The sequence below is a fragment of the Apus apus genome, chromosome 16, assembly GCF_020740795.1.
Source record: "Apus apus isolate bApuApu2 chromosome 16, bApuApu2.pri.cur, whole genome shotgun sequence".
Taxonomy (NCBI): Eukaryota; Metazoa; Chordata; class Aves; order Apodiformes; family Apodidae; genus Apus; species Apus apus.
Genome location: NC_067297.1, coordinates 13,880,099 through 13,898,630, shown reverse-complemented (window position 1 = coordinate 13,898,630; position 18,532 = coordinate 13,880,099). Strand labels below are relative to the sequence as shown.

At 56.9% G+C, this 18,532-nt stretch overlaps 3 protein-coding genes across 8 annotated transcripts in view; all 3 read right to left on the bottom strand.

The window, feature by feature from the left end:
- Positions 1 to 2,232: 2,232 nt before the first annotated feature.
- CRYBB2 (crystallin beta B2) lies at positions 2,233 to 5,760 on the bottom strand. Of its 2 annotated transcripts, none has more exons than XM_051633701.1 (6): positions 5,676 to 5,760; positions 4,818 to 4,893; positions 3,936 to 4,054; positions 3,042 to 3,216; positions 2,500 to 2,642; positions 2,233 to 2,402 (listed from the first exon to the last, which is right to left on the bottom strand). In XM_051633701.1, the coding sequence occupies exons 2-6, from the start codon at positions 4,872 to 4,874 to the stop codon at positions 2,234 to 2,236; spliced, it is 663 nt and encodes a 220-aa protein (XP_051489661.1). In that variant the 5' UTR covers positions 4,875 to 4,893; positions 5,676 to 5,760; the 3' UTR covers position 2,233. The 2 variants fall into 2 exon arrangements, with proteins under 2 accessions (XP_051489661.1, XP_051489663.1); XM_051633703.1 differs by having other exon boundaries at positions 3,084 to 3,216.
- A 2,703-nt stretch (positions 5,761 to 8,463) lies between these two features.
- CRYBB3 (crystallin beta B3) lies at positions 8,464 to 15,762 on the bottom strand. The gene is made up of 7 exons (XM_051633700.1): positions 13,653 to 15,762; positions 12,458 to 12,608; positions 11,209 to 11,288; positions 9,786 to 9,904; positions 9,535 to 9,667; positions 9,256 to 9,398; positions 8,464 to 8,706 (listed from the first exon to the last, which is right to left on the bottom strand). Exons 2-7 carry the CDS (start codon positions 12,540 to 12,542, stop codon positions 8,541 to 8,543), a joined length of 726 nt encoding a protein of 241 aa, XP_051489660.1. The 5' UTR covers positions 12,543 to 12,608; positions 13,653 to 15,762; the 3' UTR covers positions 8,464 to 8,540.
- An 87-nt stretch (positions 15,763 to 15,849) lies between these two features.
- Positions 15,850 to 18,532, bottom strand: part of KIAA1671 (KIAA1671 ortholog) — a 73,930-nt gene continuing 71,247 nt past the window's right edge. For all 5 annotated transcript variants that reach the window (XM_051633695.1, XM_051633696.1, XM_051633698.1 and 2 more), the window contains one exon: positions 15,850 to 18,494. The gene's annotated coding sequence lies outside the window, so the exon portion shown is untranslated. The remainder of the gene's footprint in view (positions 18,495 to 18,532) is intronic.

Sequence of the window (18,532 nt, the reverse complement as noted above, 5' to 3'; positions counted from 1 at the left end):
TCGGAGCCAGCAGCGCGTCCGCTCAGCCGTGCCGGGGCTGCGGGTGACGTCTCCCGAAAGACTCGGTTCCTGGTGACGTTCCCAACGGCAGCGAATCCCCGCGGAGGCTCCTGGCGCGGATCAGCAGCTTCGCCCGCTCCTCGGCTCCGTCTGCTCAGCACCAGCTCCTGCTGCCTGGCTCTCTGCTGAGCTGAGCAGACACCGAGCCCCGGGTTTCTGCTTCCCTCTCGGGTTCTAGCATGTCTACGGTCTCTCCAAAAGGAAAAGGGGAGCTGGAAGAAGGACGCATCCCAAAGGAGGACGCCAAGCTGGAGCGAGCAGCCCATGCTGCCTTCTCCAGCCCCATACTCCTGGGCGGTGGATCCTAAGCTCTGGGAAAGCCACGAGTGGGTGGAAAATGATCCCAGTGAGAGGAGCACAGGGAGACCTGGGGACTGCAGAGCCAGGCTGCCATCCCATAGCGAGTGTCTGCTCACTTGCCTTGGACCAGGCCTGGCTTTTTGCCTCTCTAGGCCAAGTCCTTGTGTCCAGGACGACATGACATGTGCCCACCCTGCCTGGGCTGCCCACACTGCTGAGCAGATGGATTCGCATTTGTTATAGAATCACAGTGTCCCAGACTGGTTTGGGTTGGAAGGGACCTTGAAGATCATCCAGTTCCAACCCCCTGCATGGGCAGGGACACCTCCCACCAGCCCAGGTTGCTCCAAGCCCCATCCAACCTGCCCTTCAACACTTCCAGGGATGGGGCAGCCACAGGTTCTCTGGGCACCCTGGGCCAGGGCCTCACCACCCTCACAGGAAAGAATTTCTTCCTCAGGTCTAACCTAAATCTCCCCTCTTTCAGCTTGAAACCGTTCCCCTCTCTGCCTGTCACTCCATGCTCTTGTAAAAAGTCCTCCTGCGATGCCCTTGGGGCCAGAGTGGAAAACCCCACCTCAGCAGAGCTGAGGTTGCACCAGGGTGACCTGAGGGCACCCACCTGAGCGCATCCACCTTCAGATGAGGGAATTCACCCAGCAGGTCCCAGGCGAGCCACCTCTGGGCTCATTCACATTTTCCTCTTCTGCATTGGGTGCATTTCCTCCCGGGACTCCCCCTGCTGCTCACAGCCGGGCTCTGCGGTCCTCGAGGGGCTGCCCCTGTCCCAGCTGCAGGGACCGTGGGTCTCTGCTCTCACTTCGTTGCTGATTTTAGCAATTTGCATCCACCGAAACCGCCGGTTCCCACTGCCGAGGCGCAGCCAAACGCCCAGCAGCAGCAGCACGGAGGGCCCTGTGTCTTTGTTTTCATGAAACCCTCATTTTCACGGGGAATTTTCAGGTCTGAAATCAGTACGAATTTTTCCCCGTTGAGGGAAAGGCACAGATTTCCCCTCGGCACGACTCGCCCAGGAGCCGGCTTCCCACAGCAGCTGGGCCGTGCTCAACCCCTGATTTCTGCCGGCATCAGTCATTCCGCGGAGGATTGAGGGGGTAAAACACCTTCCGGCAGAGCCGAGGAGGCGGCGCCGAGCTCCCCTTCTCCCCGCTGTTCCCCGTTTTCTGGTGCTCACCCCAAAACGCAGCCGCGGGCAGGTCCCCAGGAGCCGCGGAGCACGGGAGAGCAGCGCGGCGGGAGGCGCTCCCTTAGCCTGGTTAATGCCAAATTAAAGCATTATTGCTAATTAAAGCTTACAATGCCTAATAATTGAAGCAATTATTTGGCCTGGAGGTGTCCTAATCCAGAAGGCAGGGCCCCCAGCACCCCGCGGTGCTTTGGGGACACCTTTACCGGCCTCAGTGGCGACTCGTGGCCGTGGGGGAGCCGCTCGCCCCTGGCCATGCACCCCAGGGCTGAGCCCCGCGGCCATCGCGGTGGTGCCGGAGCCCCCCGGGGGTGCTGGCTGGGGAGGGGGGGGTGACCTCGGCTCACCTCCCCCCGGGCAGTTTGCTGCTCCGTCAGTGAACACGGAGGCGGGTGGGATGCGGGCGGCACTGAGAGCATCGGGGGCTCGACGATGGGCCCCCCCTCTCCGCCCGGGAAGCGGGACGGGCATCCCGCTGGTGGAGTCTCCCCTGAACCCCCCGAAATGAAGGGGCCGGAGCCAGGACTTTGAAACTCCAAGCTTTATTCAGTTGCTTCGACAGCGGCGTGCATCACACGGGGGGAGGAGGGGGACGAGGCCGCGGGGGGCAGCGGCGGCCAGGGGAAGCTTGCTGGGCTCCCCCCGCCCCGGCGCGGGCCGGGGGCTCTAGTTGGTGGGGTGGTAGGCGCCGCGCTGGTGCCACTGCATGTCCCGAATGCGCCGGACCGACTGGATCTGGGGGTGCTGAGCGCCGAAGTCTGAGCTGTCCTTGTAGTCCCCCTTTTCAAACAGGTACTGGTAGCCTCGGTAGCCGGGGTACTGGTATCCTACCCACCTGCCAAGGCAAACACGGCGGTCACGCACCGTCACCCGCACCACGGAGCCCCCGGCGCTCCGGCCCTGCCCGCCCCCCCGCCGGCCCCGGGACTCACGTTCCGCTCTGCACCCGCACGGATGAGACCTTCTCCTGGTAGCCGTGCGCGTGGAAGCTGGGCACATCGTCGTCTATGATTTCGATCTTCTTGCCGGTGAAGCTGGGGTTCTCGTACAGCACGATCTTGTGCTCCTGGCTGTCCTGCAGCGGGGAGAGCAGACACCGGGCATCAGGGGCCGCCGGCACCCGGGGCCGGGCGGGGGCGGGGTGGGGTGGGGGGGACAAAGCCCGGGGCTATGGGGAAACCGAGGCGAGGGGCCGGCACCGAGCGCCGCCGCTCCCACCGCTCCCGGGGAGGCTCCGCATCCCGCCATCCAGCTCAGAAAGCCGGCACCCGCACGGGCACTGCCAGACTTACCAGCAGACATGACCAGCCCTGGGGTCACCTGCCACTGCCCCCGTCCCCGCGCTCCCTCCGACCCCCCCACCGGCTCCCCGGGCCCCCGGGGCTGGGGCGGGGGTGCGCAGGAGGGGGTGCCCCTCCGCCCGCGGGGCTGGGGGGGGGCGGGGGAAGGCTGGGGAACACGTCTGGCTGCAGACCTTGGTCTGGCGGGTGGGTAGTGGCTGTCTGGGTGCTCTCACCACTTTGATGGGTCTCAGGGAAGTGATGCTGTCGCTTCTCCGGCTGTTGGTCCAGGAGTCCCAGCGGGGATACTCCCCCTTCTCAAACACAAACTGCTCCCCTTTGCAGCTTGCCTGCTCGTAGCCCACCCAGCTGGAAGAGAACAGGGGACAGGAGCTTCAGACGGGGCAGCGGCGCGGGGACTGGCAACCTGGCACCGACCCCCGGGCTGAGCCCCCAGCAGAGACCTCTGCTCCCTGCTGGAAAAGGGAAACGGGCACCGTGGTGCCGGGATGGCAGCGGGCAGCCCTGCCCGCCGAGCGATGCCTCTCTCTGCCCGCACACGGGGCCCGTCCCGGGTCTCGGCTGGGAACGGCCCCGCAGGACTTGCCAGCGCGGGTGCTCGGACCTGGTGGCCGCTCATCCTCGGTCCCGCAGAGGACGTGGTCACCCGCTCATCCCGATGGGGCTCTGCTCCTGCCACAGGCATCTGGGTGCAGGCAGGGAACCCGCCCCAGCTCTTCCCCAGGAAATTTTACGGGGCTCCCCGCTGCCCAGACCCCCCATCCCGGGCAGTGCAGCTCCCGGCCGGGAGCACCGCGCTCCGCCGAGGCGACCATCCCGCCTGTCCCTGCTCCCGGCGGGAAGGAAACCGAGCCGGGGGTAACGCTGCAACCCATGTCAGCTCCCTTCCACCCAGCAGGGCTGCGGGACACCAGCACCCCCAGGAAACCCTGTCACCCGCTGCTCGCCCACTGGCACGGGGCACTCGCCACTTAAAATATGCAGGTGCTGGCAGCGGGGAGACCCCCTCTACATCCCAACTCCTGCCTCCTCCCCCTGCACACCACCGTGGGCCCCCCGGCACGTACGGTCCGGAGTGCACGAGGATGGAGCCCACTTTGTCCACACCGGCTTCCTTCAGGTTGGGGCAGGCCCCGCTGAGCTCATGGCACCGACCTTGGAAGTTTTCCTGCTCGAAGATGGCAATCTGGAAGAGAGTGGGGGGGGTCTCAGAGGGAGGAACACCACCCCCGCACCACGAGGGGGGGCACATGCTGTTGCTGGCTCAGCACAGCCCCAAGTTTGCTGCAGCCTGAACCCCCAAACCTGCACTTCAGTGACTTTTAACCAGCCTGTAAGAATGAACCAGCATTTCCATCCCTTGGAGCTCACAGCTCGTGCTCCTGAATGCCTGCAAGTCCCTGTGGCCAGTGCCTGGCAGCTGCTCGCAGAGGGATGCTGATGCTCCCAGAGGAATGCTGGTGCTCCCAGAGGGATGCTGGTGCTCACAGGAGGATTCTGGTTCTCTCACCATGCTGAGCAGCCCAGCTCTGGCTGGAGCATTGCAGCCACTGTGGGACACAGTGAGGAGGAGGCACCAGGACAGCCCCCAGGCCCAGCACTGCCAACTCAGCACAGATTTCACGGGTCAGAGGGGACAGATCTGCTGCATTTGCAGAGGTGGCCCATGGGAGATTAGGAGTTGATCCTTTTCCACCTGCTCCACCTGCACTGGCGCCATGGGATGTCAGCAAAATCCCACGTATCTCTCACCCCTCTCCCTGTCCCTTCATCGCCCTGCACAGGGCACAGCACCACAGCCAGTGACACTGGGCACTAGCTGGGAATGCTAAGGGATACATCATGGCAGCTCAGCTGCTCCCCAGAGGTGTCCCAGGGGATGGTTTGGGTGCTTGACGAGGCTGAGGGTGCCCCAGTCCCACTGCAGAGCTGAGAAGCCACACACTGACCTTGGAGCTGGCTTGCTGCTGTTTGGAGGCTGGCATTTGGTGCTCGGAAGCCATCATAAGCTGGGGTGTCCACTGCCTTGGGAGGGAAACTTGGAAGGTTAAAAACTGGCACTGAGGATGCACCCAGGACTGTGCTGATAGCCCCACGGCCATGCCCCATGGCTGTTCCCCACAGCCCACCTGGCTGCTGAGTTGCATGAAAATGGATTCTGGGGCTTGGGCTAGAGGACAGACCCCACTCAGGGCTGCTCAGCACCACTCAGTCATAGGAAAAACCTCCCCAGGCTTGTGGAGCATCACCCGTGTAGGGACCTGCAAAAGTTCTCCAGCCCAGAGTGAGGGACCCAGGGCATTCCTGAGTAATTCTCAGGGGAGCGAAGCCCCAGTGGCTGAGGCTTTTCCTGCTGTCTCTGCCCAGCAAGTGATAGCCAAGGAGTCCCTGTGCCATGTGGGTGCCTGAATGGGGTGCTGGGGAGAAGCCCCAGGGGTCCCACCACCAGCCCCAGCCATGCATGTGCATGTCCCCAGGTCACTGGTGCTGGGTTTCCCCAGCTCTGCCTGGCACAGCTGTCTTGAGGAAGGAGCCTCATCCTCAAGCCCAGAAGGACCCCCCATGTCTGAGCAGGCTCTAAACCAGGTGAAAACAGCTCATTCCCAGTAAGACAAAACCCGACCCACAGCCAGGCAGCAATACTGCTGCTTTGGCCACCTGATTTGGGCTGCAGGGACAGGACTGTCCCCATGGCTCACCCCTGGTGTGCCCACATCCCACTGCCACCTCCGCAGCTCTGCCTGGGGAGCTCCGGCCCCGGGAGGAGGCAATGACAAAAAACAGGACAACAAATAGGAAAATCTTACCAGTTATACCAGTACCCGCTTGAGCCAGTGAAGGGCTGGGGCCGAGAGGTGGAATTTATACCGAGCCGCAGCAGAATGGTGCCAAAACTATTTACAAAATAGTTAAAGCATGATTCAAAGCGAGAATGCTGGATTAAAACCCAATGAAAACCAAGGTCAGCTGATCGGCCGCAGCCTTTGTCTCCCCAAACACCAAGTCGGGGAGTTATTTCATTAGCTTTCACATTCGAGTCGCCCGCTTTGTTGGGTTTGTTGGCAAGGAGATTTGGAGTTTGCATGCATCAGCCGAATGGCTGCCAAGGCCCAGAGCAGCCCTTGCAAACAAAGCCCCCGCCAGCCCTGCTTCAGGAGTTTTGGAGCCAGAGACTTTATCCCTCCAGCAAACCGGCGAGCCGCCCGCCGCTGCCGCCGCCCGAAACTGCTGAAGTTGGCTCTTTCCATGCGGGATAAAACCAGCCTCGAAATGCCTGGTAAAGGTCTGGCTGGGCCTGGCTCTGTCCCCAGCCAGGCAGCGCCCGCAGCTCCAGCCGGTGCCAGCGCCGGGGCCGCTGGTGCTGCAGGACCCTGCGAGGGTCCTGGGGGCACCGTGGGAGCCCCTTCCTGCAGCCAACCCAGGGCTTTGGGGCAGGATCTGGTCCTGGTGGCGCGATGCAGAGGGGCAACCCCTGGGCAGCATCCTCAGCCTGGGAGCAACTGGGTGTTGGGCTCCTCCTCTGTTATCCCCTACCCTATTGGGGTCCCTGAGCAGGCTCCCAGCCCCGCAGGGCAGCAGGAATGGCAGCATGGAGAACATTCCATCAATCCAGGACACAGGCAGGGTGGCAGGGGCTCACAGCCTGGGATGTGTCCCCATGGCTGGGCTGCGGGGGGTGCAGGCAGCAGCACCTGCCCAGGACAAGCAGAGGGTTAAGGGCAGCAGCAAAACCCCTTCTCTGGCATCTTGCTGACTCAGGGAGATGTGTCAGGGCTGATTTTAGCTGCAGGCAAGTGAGTTTCCCAGTGGTGGTGGTGGTGGGGGGGGCAGGTCTGACAACCCAGCTGTCAGAGTCCCCAGATGCTGTGCAGCACCCACAGCCCCCGGAGGAGTGAGAACCCCCTCGTCACCCCAGCAAGCGTCACACTGCCTCAACGTGCTCCAGACCAGCTCTCTTCTGCATGTAACGTTTCACAGGGGTCCTACAGCAGATGTGCTGTAGCCCCCTGCCCCCGACATGGCACATCTGGCTGCTGCCCCAGCCCCCTTGTGCCCAGGATGGCCACATGCAGGTCACCTCTGCCTGGGTATTGTCACCAGAGTCAGTGACACACGGAGGAGTTGGTCCCCACAGTCTGCAGCTGCCCAGCTGTGGGTGATGGAGTCTCGTGGAGGGTCACAGGTGACCGTGTGGCTCTGCAGGAAGCCACACCACGGCACAGACAGGTTGTGGCAGGCTGGGTTTGTGCCAAGCGCCTCCAGCACTCCCAGCCCTGCCTCCAACCTCCTCCATTCCCTGTGCCTGCAGCTGAGACACTCCAGACGGATGCAGCCACTGCCCTCCTGGGCTAATTCCTAGGGGTCCCTGCCCACGACCCCCATGGACCTGCCCCAGGTTCCAGCACATGGCACATGCATCCCTGTGGCTGCTCTCTGGCACATCCCAGCCCCTCGCACACCCCAGCGAGTGGCAGAGATGGTGCTGGGCACAGCTCCTGCTGGGCTGCAATTCCCTCTCCTTGGCTCTGCCTTTAACTCAGCTCAGCCACAGGCAGTGGTGATGCCACCCAGGGCCCTGGCAGCCCCATGGACTGTTCTGGAAACAGCTTTTGCCACACAGGGCCACAAAATCTCCTTTAATGGCTGCAAACCCGAGCCCAAAAAGAAAACCTCTGGAGCAGCGTTTGGTGACCAGCACAAAGTTCTTGGGCAGCCTCAAGCCCATCTCCTGTCTCTGCCACCAGCCCCAGGGGTCCCCAAGGGTGGGCACTCTGTGCCATGACAGGGCTGTGCCACATGGCTGAGGCTGCTCTATTCTGGGACCCCCAGCTCCATACCAGCATCCTTGGGGCACATGGCCCAGAGGGGCATCCAACCCCTGCCTCTGCCACCAGCAGAAGAGCTGTCCCACATGTCAGAGACCATCCCCAGGGAGCAGCAACCCTTGGGGCCAGGCTGGGGACCCTGCAGGGTGGTGGGGCCAGGCCAGCCCTCACCACAGAATTGTTCTGGTTGGAAAAGACCTTTAAGATAATCAAGTCCACTTGTGGGGCAAATCCCCTCTGGGGTGCATGAGGGATGGCTGTTCTCCACATCCCCATCCTGGCTCTACCACCTCTGAGGCTGCCCATGGCCCTCAGACCCCCACCACTGTGCCCCTTTGGGCTGGACACCCTCCCCTTGGCTTAGGAAATTGGGGAAGGAGCCACAGGCAGAGCTCCCCAGGCCCTGGGAGGTGCTTTGGGAGGGGGCAGAGTCACAGGAAAAACCCTTGGCAAGTGTCCTGAGACCCCTTCCCTGGTTTGGGGGGGTCACCTCTGCGCGCCAGCCATGCCAGCACTACCAGGCTTCTTTTTGGAAAGCTGCAGCCTTTAGGCAACACTGCAAAGACTCGCTCCGCATGGGAGATGCTGGGGGCCCTGCCACCCACCCACCCACATCCCACCACCCACCCCTGGCACCCCCCACCAGCACGACCCCAGCCCAGAACCAGGCAGGCCCCCCCGCAGCCTCCAGCTTAGAGCTTTATTGAGGTTTTTGCACAAAAAAAAAAAAAGGTTAAAATAAACAACAACAAGAACAACACAACCAACCCAACAAACCCCAAACACCAAGGTCACGGCAGCAGCTGGCAGCCCCCGGCACGGGGGGCGGGGGGCCCGGGGGGTCCCTCAGCTGTTCTCAAAGCAGCCCCGCTGGTGCCACTGCTGGTCCCGCACGCGGCGCACGGACTGGATGAGGGGCTGGTTGGCGTCCCACTCGTTCCAGTGCCGGTACTCCCCCTTCTCGAAGACGTGCTGGCGGCCCCGGTACCCCGGGTACTCGTAGCCCACCCACCTGCAGGGGATGGAGGCCAAGGCTCAGCCTTGCCCCGGGGGCAGCCCCAGATGCAGCCCCAAGAGCACGGCCCCCCCAGAGGGGAGGGAAGCATCCCCAAGCCCCCCACCCCCCCAGGGGGCTGTGCTGGTGCTGCTGCCCAGCCCAGCTGCCACCAGTGCTGGTCACTGCTCATCACCACCCCGTGTCACTGCAACAAGGCTGTGGCTGCAGAGCCCTGGGGAAATGCCAGGGTGCCAGGAGGGGCTGGAAAGCCCAAGGCAGAGAAGGGGTCACAGTTCTGCTGCTCCCACAGAGCCTTGGGTCAGGGCCAGGAACTGTCACACAGCCCTAGAACACTGTTTGGGTCTCCCTCACTCCCCATGGGCCAGGGGAGGGTGGCAGGAGAAGGGAACAAGGGACATGATGGGTACAAATATCATGGGGACAGCGTCACCATCCCTGTTACGTCAGGCACCCCTGCCACCACCCCAGGGGGACCAAATGTGGTGCCATGGGCCAGGATCTCGCCAGGGTGTCCCCGTGTGCCCCCGGTGCCACCGTCCTTACGTTCCGTTCAGGGCCCTGACACTGGCCACGCGGTCCTGGAAGCCGTGGGCCCACAGGCTGGGGACGTCATCGTCCACGATCTCCATCTTCCGCCCGGTGTAGCCTGCATTCTCAAAGAGGTGGATCTTGTGCTCAGGGCTGTCCTGGGGGGAGGCGCAGATCAGGGGCTGCCCTGTGCACCCCTGGTCTCCCAACCCCCCCCAGCCCAGCAGTCCCCAGCACTGCAGCCGTGCTGCCGCTCCCCGGGGGCACAGTCACCCCAACACAGCTGCTACTCACGATCTGGAGGGGACGGATGGACATCAGGCTGTCACTGTTGTGGCTGTTGGACCAGGAGTCCCAGCGTGGGTAGTCCCCCTTCTCCAGCACAAACTGCTCCCCAGCAAAGGCCTGACGCTCGAAGCCCAGCCACCTGCAACACCAGGGGCTCAGGGATGTCACGGCCACCCCAGCACGAGGTGGTGGAGGTGGGGGATGCTCTCCCTGTCCCAGCCCCCAGGGCCTGTCTGTCCTCCACATCCCAGACTTACGGGCCAGACTCCACCTGGATGGAGCCCACCTTCTCCAGCTCTTTCTCAGTGATGTTGGGTAGCTCCTCTGTCAGCTCACACTTCTTCCCCTGGAAATTCTCCAGCTCGTAGATCGTGATCTAAGGCAGGAGAGAGCCCGTCGGCTGCAGCCGCTGCAGGGAAGCACCTTGTGCTGGGGCAGGGCCCCCCTCAACGAACACCAGCAGCAGCAGAGTGAGGTGGTCCTGCCGTGACCTCTCTGCTGCCCCACACCAACATCCCTCCTCTCCCGTGGCAGAGCCAGATCCAGCAGGTGCCTCTGCCCTGATGAACAGGATGGCTCCCAAGCCAGGAACCGGCCAAAGATGTTTGCTCAGTAAAACATGGGCAGACATTTCATCCATGAGAGGCTGAAAACAAACTGACCAGCTCAAACACAGCACTGAAAACTCTGAGGGTTTGTGCTAGGAGACCTCCAGGACAGTGGGCTGCAGTCCCCTGCCCCCAGCCTGGTCACAGCTCATCCTTTCACTGCTCCCTCCAGATCCATTTGTTCCCCTGGCTTGGAACAATCTCGTTTTCCTATAAGCCCTGCCAGGTGCAGAGACCACAACACTCCGGCAGAGCTTTGAGGCTGAACTGCAGGACAAACCTGAGCCAGGGCCCATGGCTGGGGTGTGGTGGGGAGCAGAACCCCAGGACTTGGGGGTCAGCCCAGAAGCTGGGCTGCTCTTCATGTGGCCGGGCTCCCCTGGCCCTAGAGGGGACCCTGCTGAAACCCCTGAGCCTGGGACAAGGGCAGAGCCTCCTTTAGACACCACCTGATGGAGGTGTCAAGGGACAGAGGAGACACCCATGGTCCTCAGGAACTTCTTTCCACCCCAAAGCAATAAGCAGCCCAAGCTCCCATCACCTCTTCACTTCACTTGCAGGATCCGCTCCCACTTCCAGCTTTCCCTGGCTTCCTGAGCTGTGGGAAAGGCCCCAGCCCTTGCAACACCCATGACTGACTTAGCTCTAACCAACCTAAGAGCATAAGAATTACAACCTAGAAAAACCTCCACAAGGAATCCCACTGCCCAGTCCCACTGCCGGTGCCCGCCGAGGCAGGACATGTCCTGTCTCCTGGATAGGAGCTGCTCACCAGAGAGGCAGCCTCAAATGTGCTGGGCAGCCACAACCACAGCGAGCAGTGTCTCCTCCTGCCAGGCAGCAGCAAATCCCCTGGATGAAGCCTCCCTCCCCAGCCCACAGTCGGGTCTGCTGGGTGAGGAGCTGTTCCAGCAGTGACACTAAAGCTCTGCTGCACTACAGGAGCTGGCTGTCCCAGTACAACCTGCAGCACTTTGGCCCTGGTACCAGCCTGGTGCATGCCTGGCAATGCACAGTGACCTACAGCACTCCCCAAAGTCCATCCATCTGTCACCAGCTGCCCCCAGTATACCTTGTAATTGCCACCTCGCTCGCCAGTACCCTCCCCAGTCGCCATCTGCTCAGGGGGACTTTGCTGCTCAGTCATTGTGCCTGGAAAACCCAAATTGCAGGAGGTTACAACAGCATCAGTTTAATGTGAGGAATCAGCCCTTCCATTCTAAAGTGCCAAATAAAACAGACAAGATGAAGCTGGCACAGGAACAGGTACCAAGAGTTAACCCAGTTCCCCCCGAACGCAGCAGCTGTAAATCCCCAGGGATGTCCAGGCTAGAAGGAAGTTCTCCATTCTCCATCCTCCTCTCCCACCTGCACGTGGGCCCTGCATCCTCACCCAGGCATCACCGTGGGGCCAGGGAGCCCGTGACCAAACCAAGCATCTTCCAAGTGACACAGGATCCCTCTCTGCCCCTGGGCAGCCTGCCCAGTTGCTCATTAAACTCATGTCTAAAAGCCTGTCCTTGGTTTCCAGCAGGAATTTGCCAGGTTTCAGCTTCCAGCTGCTGACATCCTTCCCTGCTAACATAAATCTGCTGGCTCGCCCTCACCCCTGCAGCCTGGGGGGGCATCAGAGCTGGCAGCAGCAGGCAGGACAGTGGTGAGAGCCCCCTCCTTGCTCTCCAGGAACATCTCACTGAGCTCCTACAGGAATAGGAACCCCCGGTCTCCCCTGCCTGCTCTCCCCGCTAACGCGGGGTTGTCGAGAGGTTAACAGGAGATGAGCAAAAGAACCCGAGTGTGACCGGCGTCCTCAGCCAAAGCCCTGCAGCATCCTGCTCGCCAGGCACGAGCAGAACATTCCCTAGAGGGAGACCTCGACTCAGACATGCCAATTCTTTTTTAAAGCCCCTTCCAGTCCCGGCCGTGCCGCCGCTACCTCTCCCGGCGCGGTTCCGCTCTGCCGGCCGGCGCGGGCAGCCCCGCTATTTATGTGTTGCTTCTGACCAGAACAGCACATTTATCTGGATGCTGATACAGCAGCTGCGTCCACTGAATTCCAGCCATGAGATTTCATCTCAATAGCTCGGGCTCGCCGCGCGCCATGGAAACGTTATTCAGATTTCTCCCGGCTGTCCCTTAAAAATGTGCCGCTCGATTTACAGAAGATTAACGTCGAAATTCACATCAGCACGTTCACGCTGCCTCTTGCCAGGTCCTCTGGAAAACTCTCCCATCAGCAGTTTAATGGGTGGGTTCAGCTCAGAAACCAAGCACAGCGCAAAGCAACAAAAACCCACAAAAAACCCGTGCAAAATATTTACAGCTTGTTGGGGCTGGGATGGAAGACGGGACATGGTGTCGGTTCCCGGAGGTCCAACAGGATCTTCTGGAAGCCAAATGCCACATGCATGGATCCAACTTTCCAGGCAAATCACGATCTATCCCAGGGGAAGCACCATCCTCTTGGACCAGCTGTCAAACCAAGAGCATTTTACATCTCTGGCAGTGGATCCAATTTCCCCTTCTTCAGGGAACACTAAGCTATGCTCAACCTGCACACACCTCCATGAATTACTGCAGGTTTCTCTACCTGCTCTCACTGTGTCTTGTCTTGAAACCAAGAACTACACATGAAACATCTACCAAAATCCCCAAACAGCACCTCTGCTCTGCCACTCTGGACAAACTTGAAGTTTGTCTCACCTGCAGATGGTTGGAAACCCACTCCACCTGTGGTGGCACCTGAGGGAGCTCCCTGCTGCTGTTGGCTCTGTCCTACCACACATTGGAGCCACTCACAGCCAGGCTCTTCATCCCATCACTTATCTCCACCACGTTCCCAGGGACACTCAGCATCAGCACAGAGCTGGGACACACACCAAGCCTGGGACCATCTACGCAGGGGCTGCTCTGGCCCTGTCTCCAATGGACTCTCTTTCCCTCCTGCCCATTGCTGCAGAAGGACAGACAGGACAATTCCCCTCCAAAATTTGCCTTCCCCGTCAGAGCCCCCCACAGGATGCAGCTCCAACACAGGGGAACCCTGCGGGATGGGAGGGGGGTCTGGGCAAGGTAAAGCTGAACACCAAGGGCAACTGGAGCACTGTGCAGCTCAACAGCTTTGTTGTCACTAGTCAAGTGACATTTGGTGCCTCCAGAGACCCCAGCACGGGTGGTGGTTTGATACGGCCCATTTTTATTGCAGTGTTTGGTTTTTTTCACATGTTCATCTTTTCTTTGAATATGAAACTGCTTGGCTGTAAAATATAAAAATAACTTCTGTACTCAGAGGAGATCATGGAATAGATTCGCTTCTTTTACCAACCACAATAGCATCTGTTTTCAACAGCTTAAAAAAAACCACAGACTTTTTCTTCCCGGGCCAGTCCTTGCCAGCAGCCCCACTCGGCTCTGGCAGGGCTGCAGGGCCCATGCATCTTCCTTCCCCGGCCTCCCGGAGCCTGCACACTGAGGAGGCAACTGCAGGGACGTGACAGAAGGGGCACTAGATCTCACCGATTTGTCTTCTTAGCAGAACTCGTTTCCTTTTGCTGTCAGCATCTTAAATCCCTTTGAGGAATGTTCCCTGTACAATGTTAGAAAATAGATTATTTTTTTTGTTAATATCTGGCAAAGCTAAACTTGCCCTGTAGCTGTGCAGGGCACGGCCCAGCAGCCACAGTCTCTCCATGACTGAGGAAACCTGGCAGCACAAAATGCTTCTTGCAGCACCCTGCACTTATTGTGACCCATATTTACATACTCCATAAGGCCAAGTGGAGCAATACAAGCATTTCATCTACACAACAGCTCCTTTCAAAACAGGCTGGTTTAACCATCATGTTTAACCAGCCACTAGACCTTGTCTCTCCTTCTCCAGTCCCACCAGCCGAGCCAAAAGCCATCTCTGATGGTGTTTCTGTGAGAATACTTTGTGCCAAGAGGGATGGCTGTGGGAGAGGGGGGCACAGGCAGCTGGGTGGGCTCAGGAACCTGTTCCCAACCCCCCAAAGGCTGCCCACTACCCACCCTCTCCCCCTCTGACACTCACCCTGAGGGCAGCACCTGGCTGACACATCCCACACCTCCTCTGGCTCCTCCAGTTCCTCTGGCTCCATCCTCTTTCATCAAGCAGTGCTGGCACCAGTGCTGGGCCTTTACTGGAGCACTTTGCTTTATCTGTGGGGGCTGGCTTGGCAACAGCACTGACAGTGCTGGAAACATGGCTCCAGGTGCTTCTGAAGTGGCTTCTCCACAGCTCCTGGAGCTTCTCCAGGAGCATCCAGTACCTAGATGCCTGAAAACTCCCACCCCATCTCCCAGCAAAACAAGGTCTCCCAGGAGAAGTGTGGGTTTACTGCTCAAAGTCAGTATCTGCAGTAAGGGCTCAGCAAACCCTTCCCACCACCCTACGGGGGACACACGGACATCTCCTAAAATGCCACATTTCACTGACTTGAGTTTTTCCCAAAGCAGACACAGCCTCATCCTGCTCTGCTGGTGGGTTCCTTCCGACCTCAGCCAGCCCCACACTTGGAGTGTGTTTGGGCTGGGACAGGCAGCTCTGGATGTGCAGCTCCTCTGCTCCAGGGGATCAAGTTAAAGGTCTGCCAGAGGTGCTCTCGTTTCCCAGAGGCAGGAACACTCAGGGCACTAACCCTGCAGCATCAGCACCAGATTTTTTCATAGTCAGGGGAAAAGGGCAGAGACAGAAGTGCCTTTCGTGGGGCACAGACTTTGAAAGCACTGGATTTGGACTACTGATATGATATTTGCCTTCAAACTGCCCTGATTCCCACGGAGCTATTTGGTGTCTCAGCTCTCCATGCAGCACCCTGGCATCAAGCCACAGCCTCAGTTAAATACCTTGGACAGGGGAAACAGTCCAGTGTGTTTGCACAAGTGCTAAGGTTATAAACCAATTGATGCTGCTGCTCTGGATGAAGTGGAAGATTCACAGTGTGCACACATAAATCTGACCCTTCGTGCATTTAACATTTTGCCTGTAACTGTTTGCAAACAACTCAGAGGGCAAAGCAAACTTCTGAGCAAGCAAAAAGGTGGGGGAGGAGGAATTCCTATAGGGCCACTTTATAAAAAGCTTTTAGACTTCAAAGGCTGAGGAAGAGAAACGGTGCCTCTTTCTCTGCAGGAAGGAGAACCAAAGCAGCAAGACTGAGCAGGTACTGCAAGCAACGGGCTCAAGTCAAAGCTGCACAGACCTTAACAAGGTGAATTTGCAAACAGAAAAATACAAAGGAAGAAATCCACAACTGGGGGTTGCAATGACAGGAAACAGAAGGGCTGTGTGAACCCCCACGCGACCAACTACAACAGAGGGAGGATTTCTGGTAGCAACAAGAGAAAAGTGCAACCAGAAAAGAAGCCTTTCTAAATTCCACAAACCATGTCCTTTCACTTTTACAAACCATTACTTTGCTGATACAGCTTTTTAAGCAAGCAAAAAACGCTGAGCAGCAGTGACAGAGGGATGAGGGCACCATGCTCCACGGGAGTGCTGGGATCTCCACCTCGTTTGTTATCACCCAGGCACCATTAGAGCTGAAGCCTGCCCTAAGGCAGGTCCCAGCAATTCATTAAAACACCCACCTGAAGAAAGTGCTGAAGCTAAGAGCTCACTCCCATCTTGTATCATCAGGAAAAAAAAAAGGCAACAAAAGTAAAAGCATAAAAAAAAAATCAACAAGCATCGTTTGAAATTAAAATAGAATTGTATAAAGTGTATTACAGTGTGGTCTGTCATTTAAGAAGTGATAACATATTTATAGATCTTTTATTACATGGTGATAACCTGAAGAGAGGGAAATAGGTATTTCATCCATGTACAGTATTAAAGAAATGATAGAGCAGAAAAAACACTTTCCCATTCAAAAACATTCTAAAGATGCTTTTTAATTAGATATTTAAGCATTAAACATTTCTCAGTAGTAGGTTAAACTACTAAATACAGTAAGTCTCAGTGCATTGTCCAAGCAGATGTGGAAATGCATACACATTCAATGGGCTTTGTGGAAACCCAGTATTAATCCCCTCAGTTTCCTCAGACAGCAAACACTGCAGCTACAGCATTTCTGGCCTCTGCTTATTAGACCAAGAACCAGAACATCCTCCAGCTGTTGGTAACACAACACTGTCCACCTGCTGAATTCAGAAATCAAGCTTGGGTAAGTATCCTCCTAAGAAGGGGGAATTTACCTGATTTCTAGAGACTGTTTAAAGCCCTACTCCATCTGGGTCCTGGAAAGGATCCTCCTTCCCCTCTGGCAGCCCCGATGCTGCTCAGGGCTGGCCAGGACCTACAGCATCCGGTACACCTGCCACAAAAACCCAGCCCAGAAGACACATCTACGAAGCTTATCTTAAAGAACTGCCTTTTCCACCATCATTGAACGAAAAGGGAAGAAGAAAACGTGTGCAGTGTTTTTCAGTGAGCTCCGAGGAGGTGCTGAGCCCCCAGCACCAGCACATCTCCCAGCGCCTGGGCGGAAAAGCTGCAGAGAAGGAAAGGCTTGGGAGAAACCTTGGGTGATCATGACTTCAGTGGTAGCAGAAGGGGCTGCAAAACTAATGGCAGCAACAGCTCTGATGTGAAATGGGGCCAAGCACCAAGTGAAGGTTTTTTACAGAAGAGAAAGTTACTCAATTCATCTCCACTGAGTACAGGAGCTGCTGTCAGAACTAAATCTGGGAGAGAGAGATGCGCATATGGGACCTGTCTCCTGACACCCTGCTGTGACTTCCTGCGAGCAGACTGGGACTAAAAATCACCTCATCTGTGACTCCTCCAGGAGAAGAATTGGCACATGGTTTTGGCAGCTATGAGCTTGATAGACAGCAGACCAGGCATGCCACTGCTGCGAGCAGATGCACCAGTGCAGTACCCCCACGGAAATCAAGCCTTCCGAAACACTGATCGTGAAAAGAAGAGGAAAATGAGTTCAAGTGCTGGTGCTTCAGTATCTAGAGAAGCACGTAAGCTGGACGTGAGGAGCAGCCCCAGCCCTGGCACACTGTGCCATCAGCACTGTCCCACACCAGGAGGAGGGCAACTTCAGACTCCCAGGGTGCTGCTTTCTGCGTCAAGAGGAATGCTGAGGTGACAATAACCCCCCTTGTTGGGCTACATATTTAAAGGTTTCCTGAAAAGAGCACTTATTTGGGAAAGAAAAAAGTCTGTCTCAGATGGGCATCTCGGTTGATTTCAGAATCTGTATTCAAAGATATAAAGGTAAGAGAGATATCAGTGATGTTCATAACACCCATGTTATGCATGAGAGAACTACCCCCCTGCTGGAACAGCCATCTTACCAAAGGAAGAAAAGTAAAATCATCTGAGGAACTGAAGATCACATTTAGGTTATACCACAAAATCAGCATAAAAATAAAAACTTAAACCTGGTATTTACAGATTAATGAATAAAAATATGAAGTGGGACTATCCAAACTGCTATTAAAGTGACATTCAACAATTAACTGGAACCCTGATATGAGTGTAACATCCTCCCTCTTCCCTTCCTTTTTTGTTATAAAAACAGTATTTACAATTAATTTATTTTTTTTTTAAAGAGAACTGGTTGACATTATTGCTTGATCCTTTTTAGGAAAGACATTCCAATGAAGCAATTATTCCACATGCTGACAAAACACAGAATATACCATTTCAAGAGTGACAAAAGTTAACATTTTGTTCATCTAAAAATTATACTCATCTGCTAGGTCACAGCAGATCACATGTAAATATAAGCCAATCAAAAATACATTTTACAAAAAATAATCAAGTTTCCTTTTCAGTATGGCAGTAAACATCATTTGTTCTTCCACTCTCACCTTCCACAAACTTCATTCTAAATAAGGAGCTCACTATTTTTTCACCAAAAAGAAAGAAAAAAAAAAAAAGATAACTTTGATTAAAATTGTTATTTTCATAACCAAACACAAAGCCCAGCCCTACACCTGGCCTGTCTACCACAAGTCCTGCTGGGGAGCTGCTGAACACCCCTGCAGAAATGCAGTCTCTGCTCAGCTCGAGGGGACATCCCTGGTGCTCAGCACTAGGTCAGACCTCACAAACTTCCCAGGCTTTCTGAAGTGCTCACTACAAACCAGTGGTTCCTCTTCAGGGTAGGTCTAAAGTGACTGTCCTCCCACAGCTGAGAAGATCCAGCTTTGTATTTGACTATGAATGTTAAGCAGCTTTCTCCACACAACAGGAAGGCACCATGCACAGAGCAGTTGAGGCAGGAAGCGAACAGCAGCAACATGACATGTAAATTGTAGGTTCAGATGAGTTAAGGCTTCTGTTAAACTTCTCTCTCTTCTTCTAGTTAGAATCACTATCTGGAAAGAAACAACAGAAGGAACTGAAGTGATGGGTG

Excerpts from the sequence above, each read along its gene's own strand:
- CRYBB2 (XM_051633701.1), bottom strand. The coding sequence starts at position 4,874 with ATGATGGCTTCCGAGCACCAAATGCCAGCCTCCAAACAGCAGCAAGCC. Across the intron at positions 3,217-3,935 it reads ATCCTCGTGCACTCCGGACC|CTGGGTGGGCTACGAGCAGG; the intron begins GTACGTGCCGGG and ends GTTCTCTTCCAG. Across the intron at positions 2,643-3,041 it reads TACCCACCCGCCAGACCAAG|GACAGCCAGGAGCACAAGAT; the intron begins GTCTGCAGCCAG and ends TCCCCGCTGCAG.
- CRYBB3 (XM_051633700.1), bottom strand. The coding sequence starts at position 12,542 with ATGTGGCATTTGGCTTCCAGAAGATCCTGTTGGACCTCCGGGAACCGA. Across the intron at positions 9,668-9,785 it reads ATCCAGGTGGAGTCTGGCCC|GTGGCTGGGCTTCGAGCGTC; the intron begins GTAAGTCTGGGA and ends CTGGTGTTGCAG. Across the intron at positions 8,707-9,255 it reads GTCAGGGCCCTGAACGGAAC|GTGGGTGGGCTACGAGTACC; the intron begins GTAAGGACGGTG and ends CATCCCCTGCAG.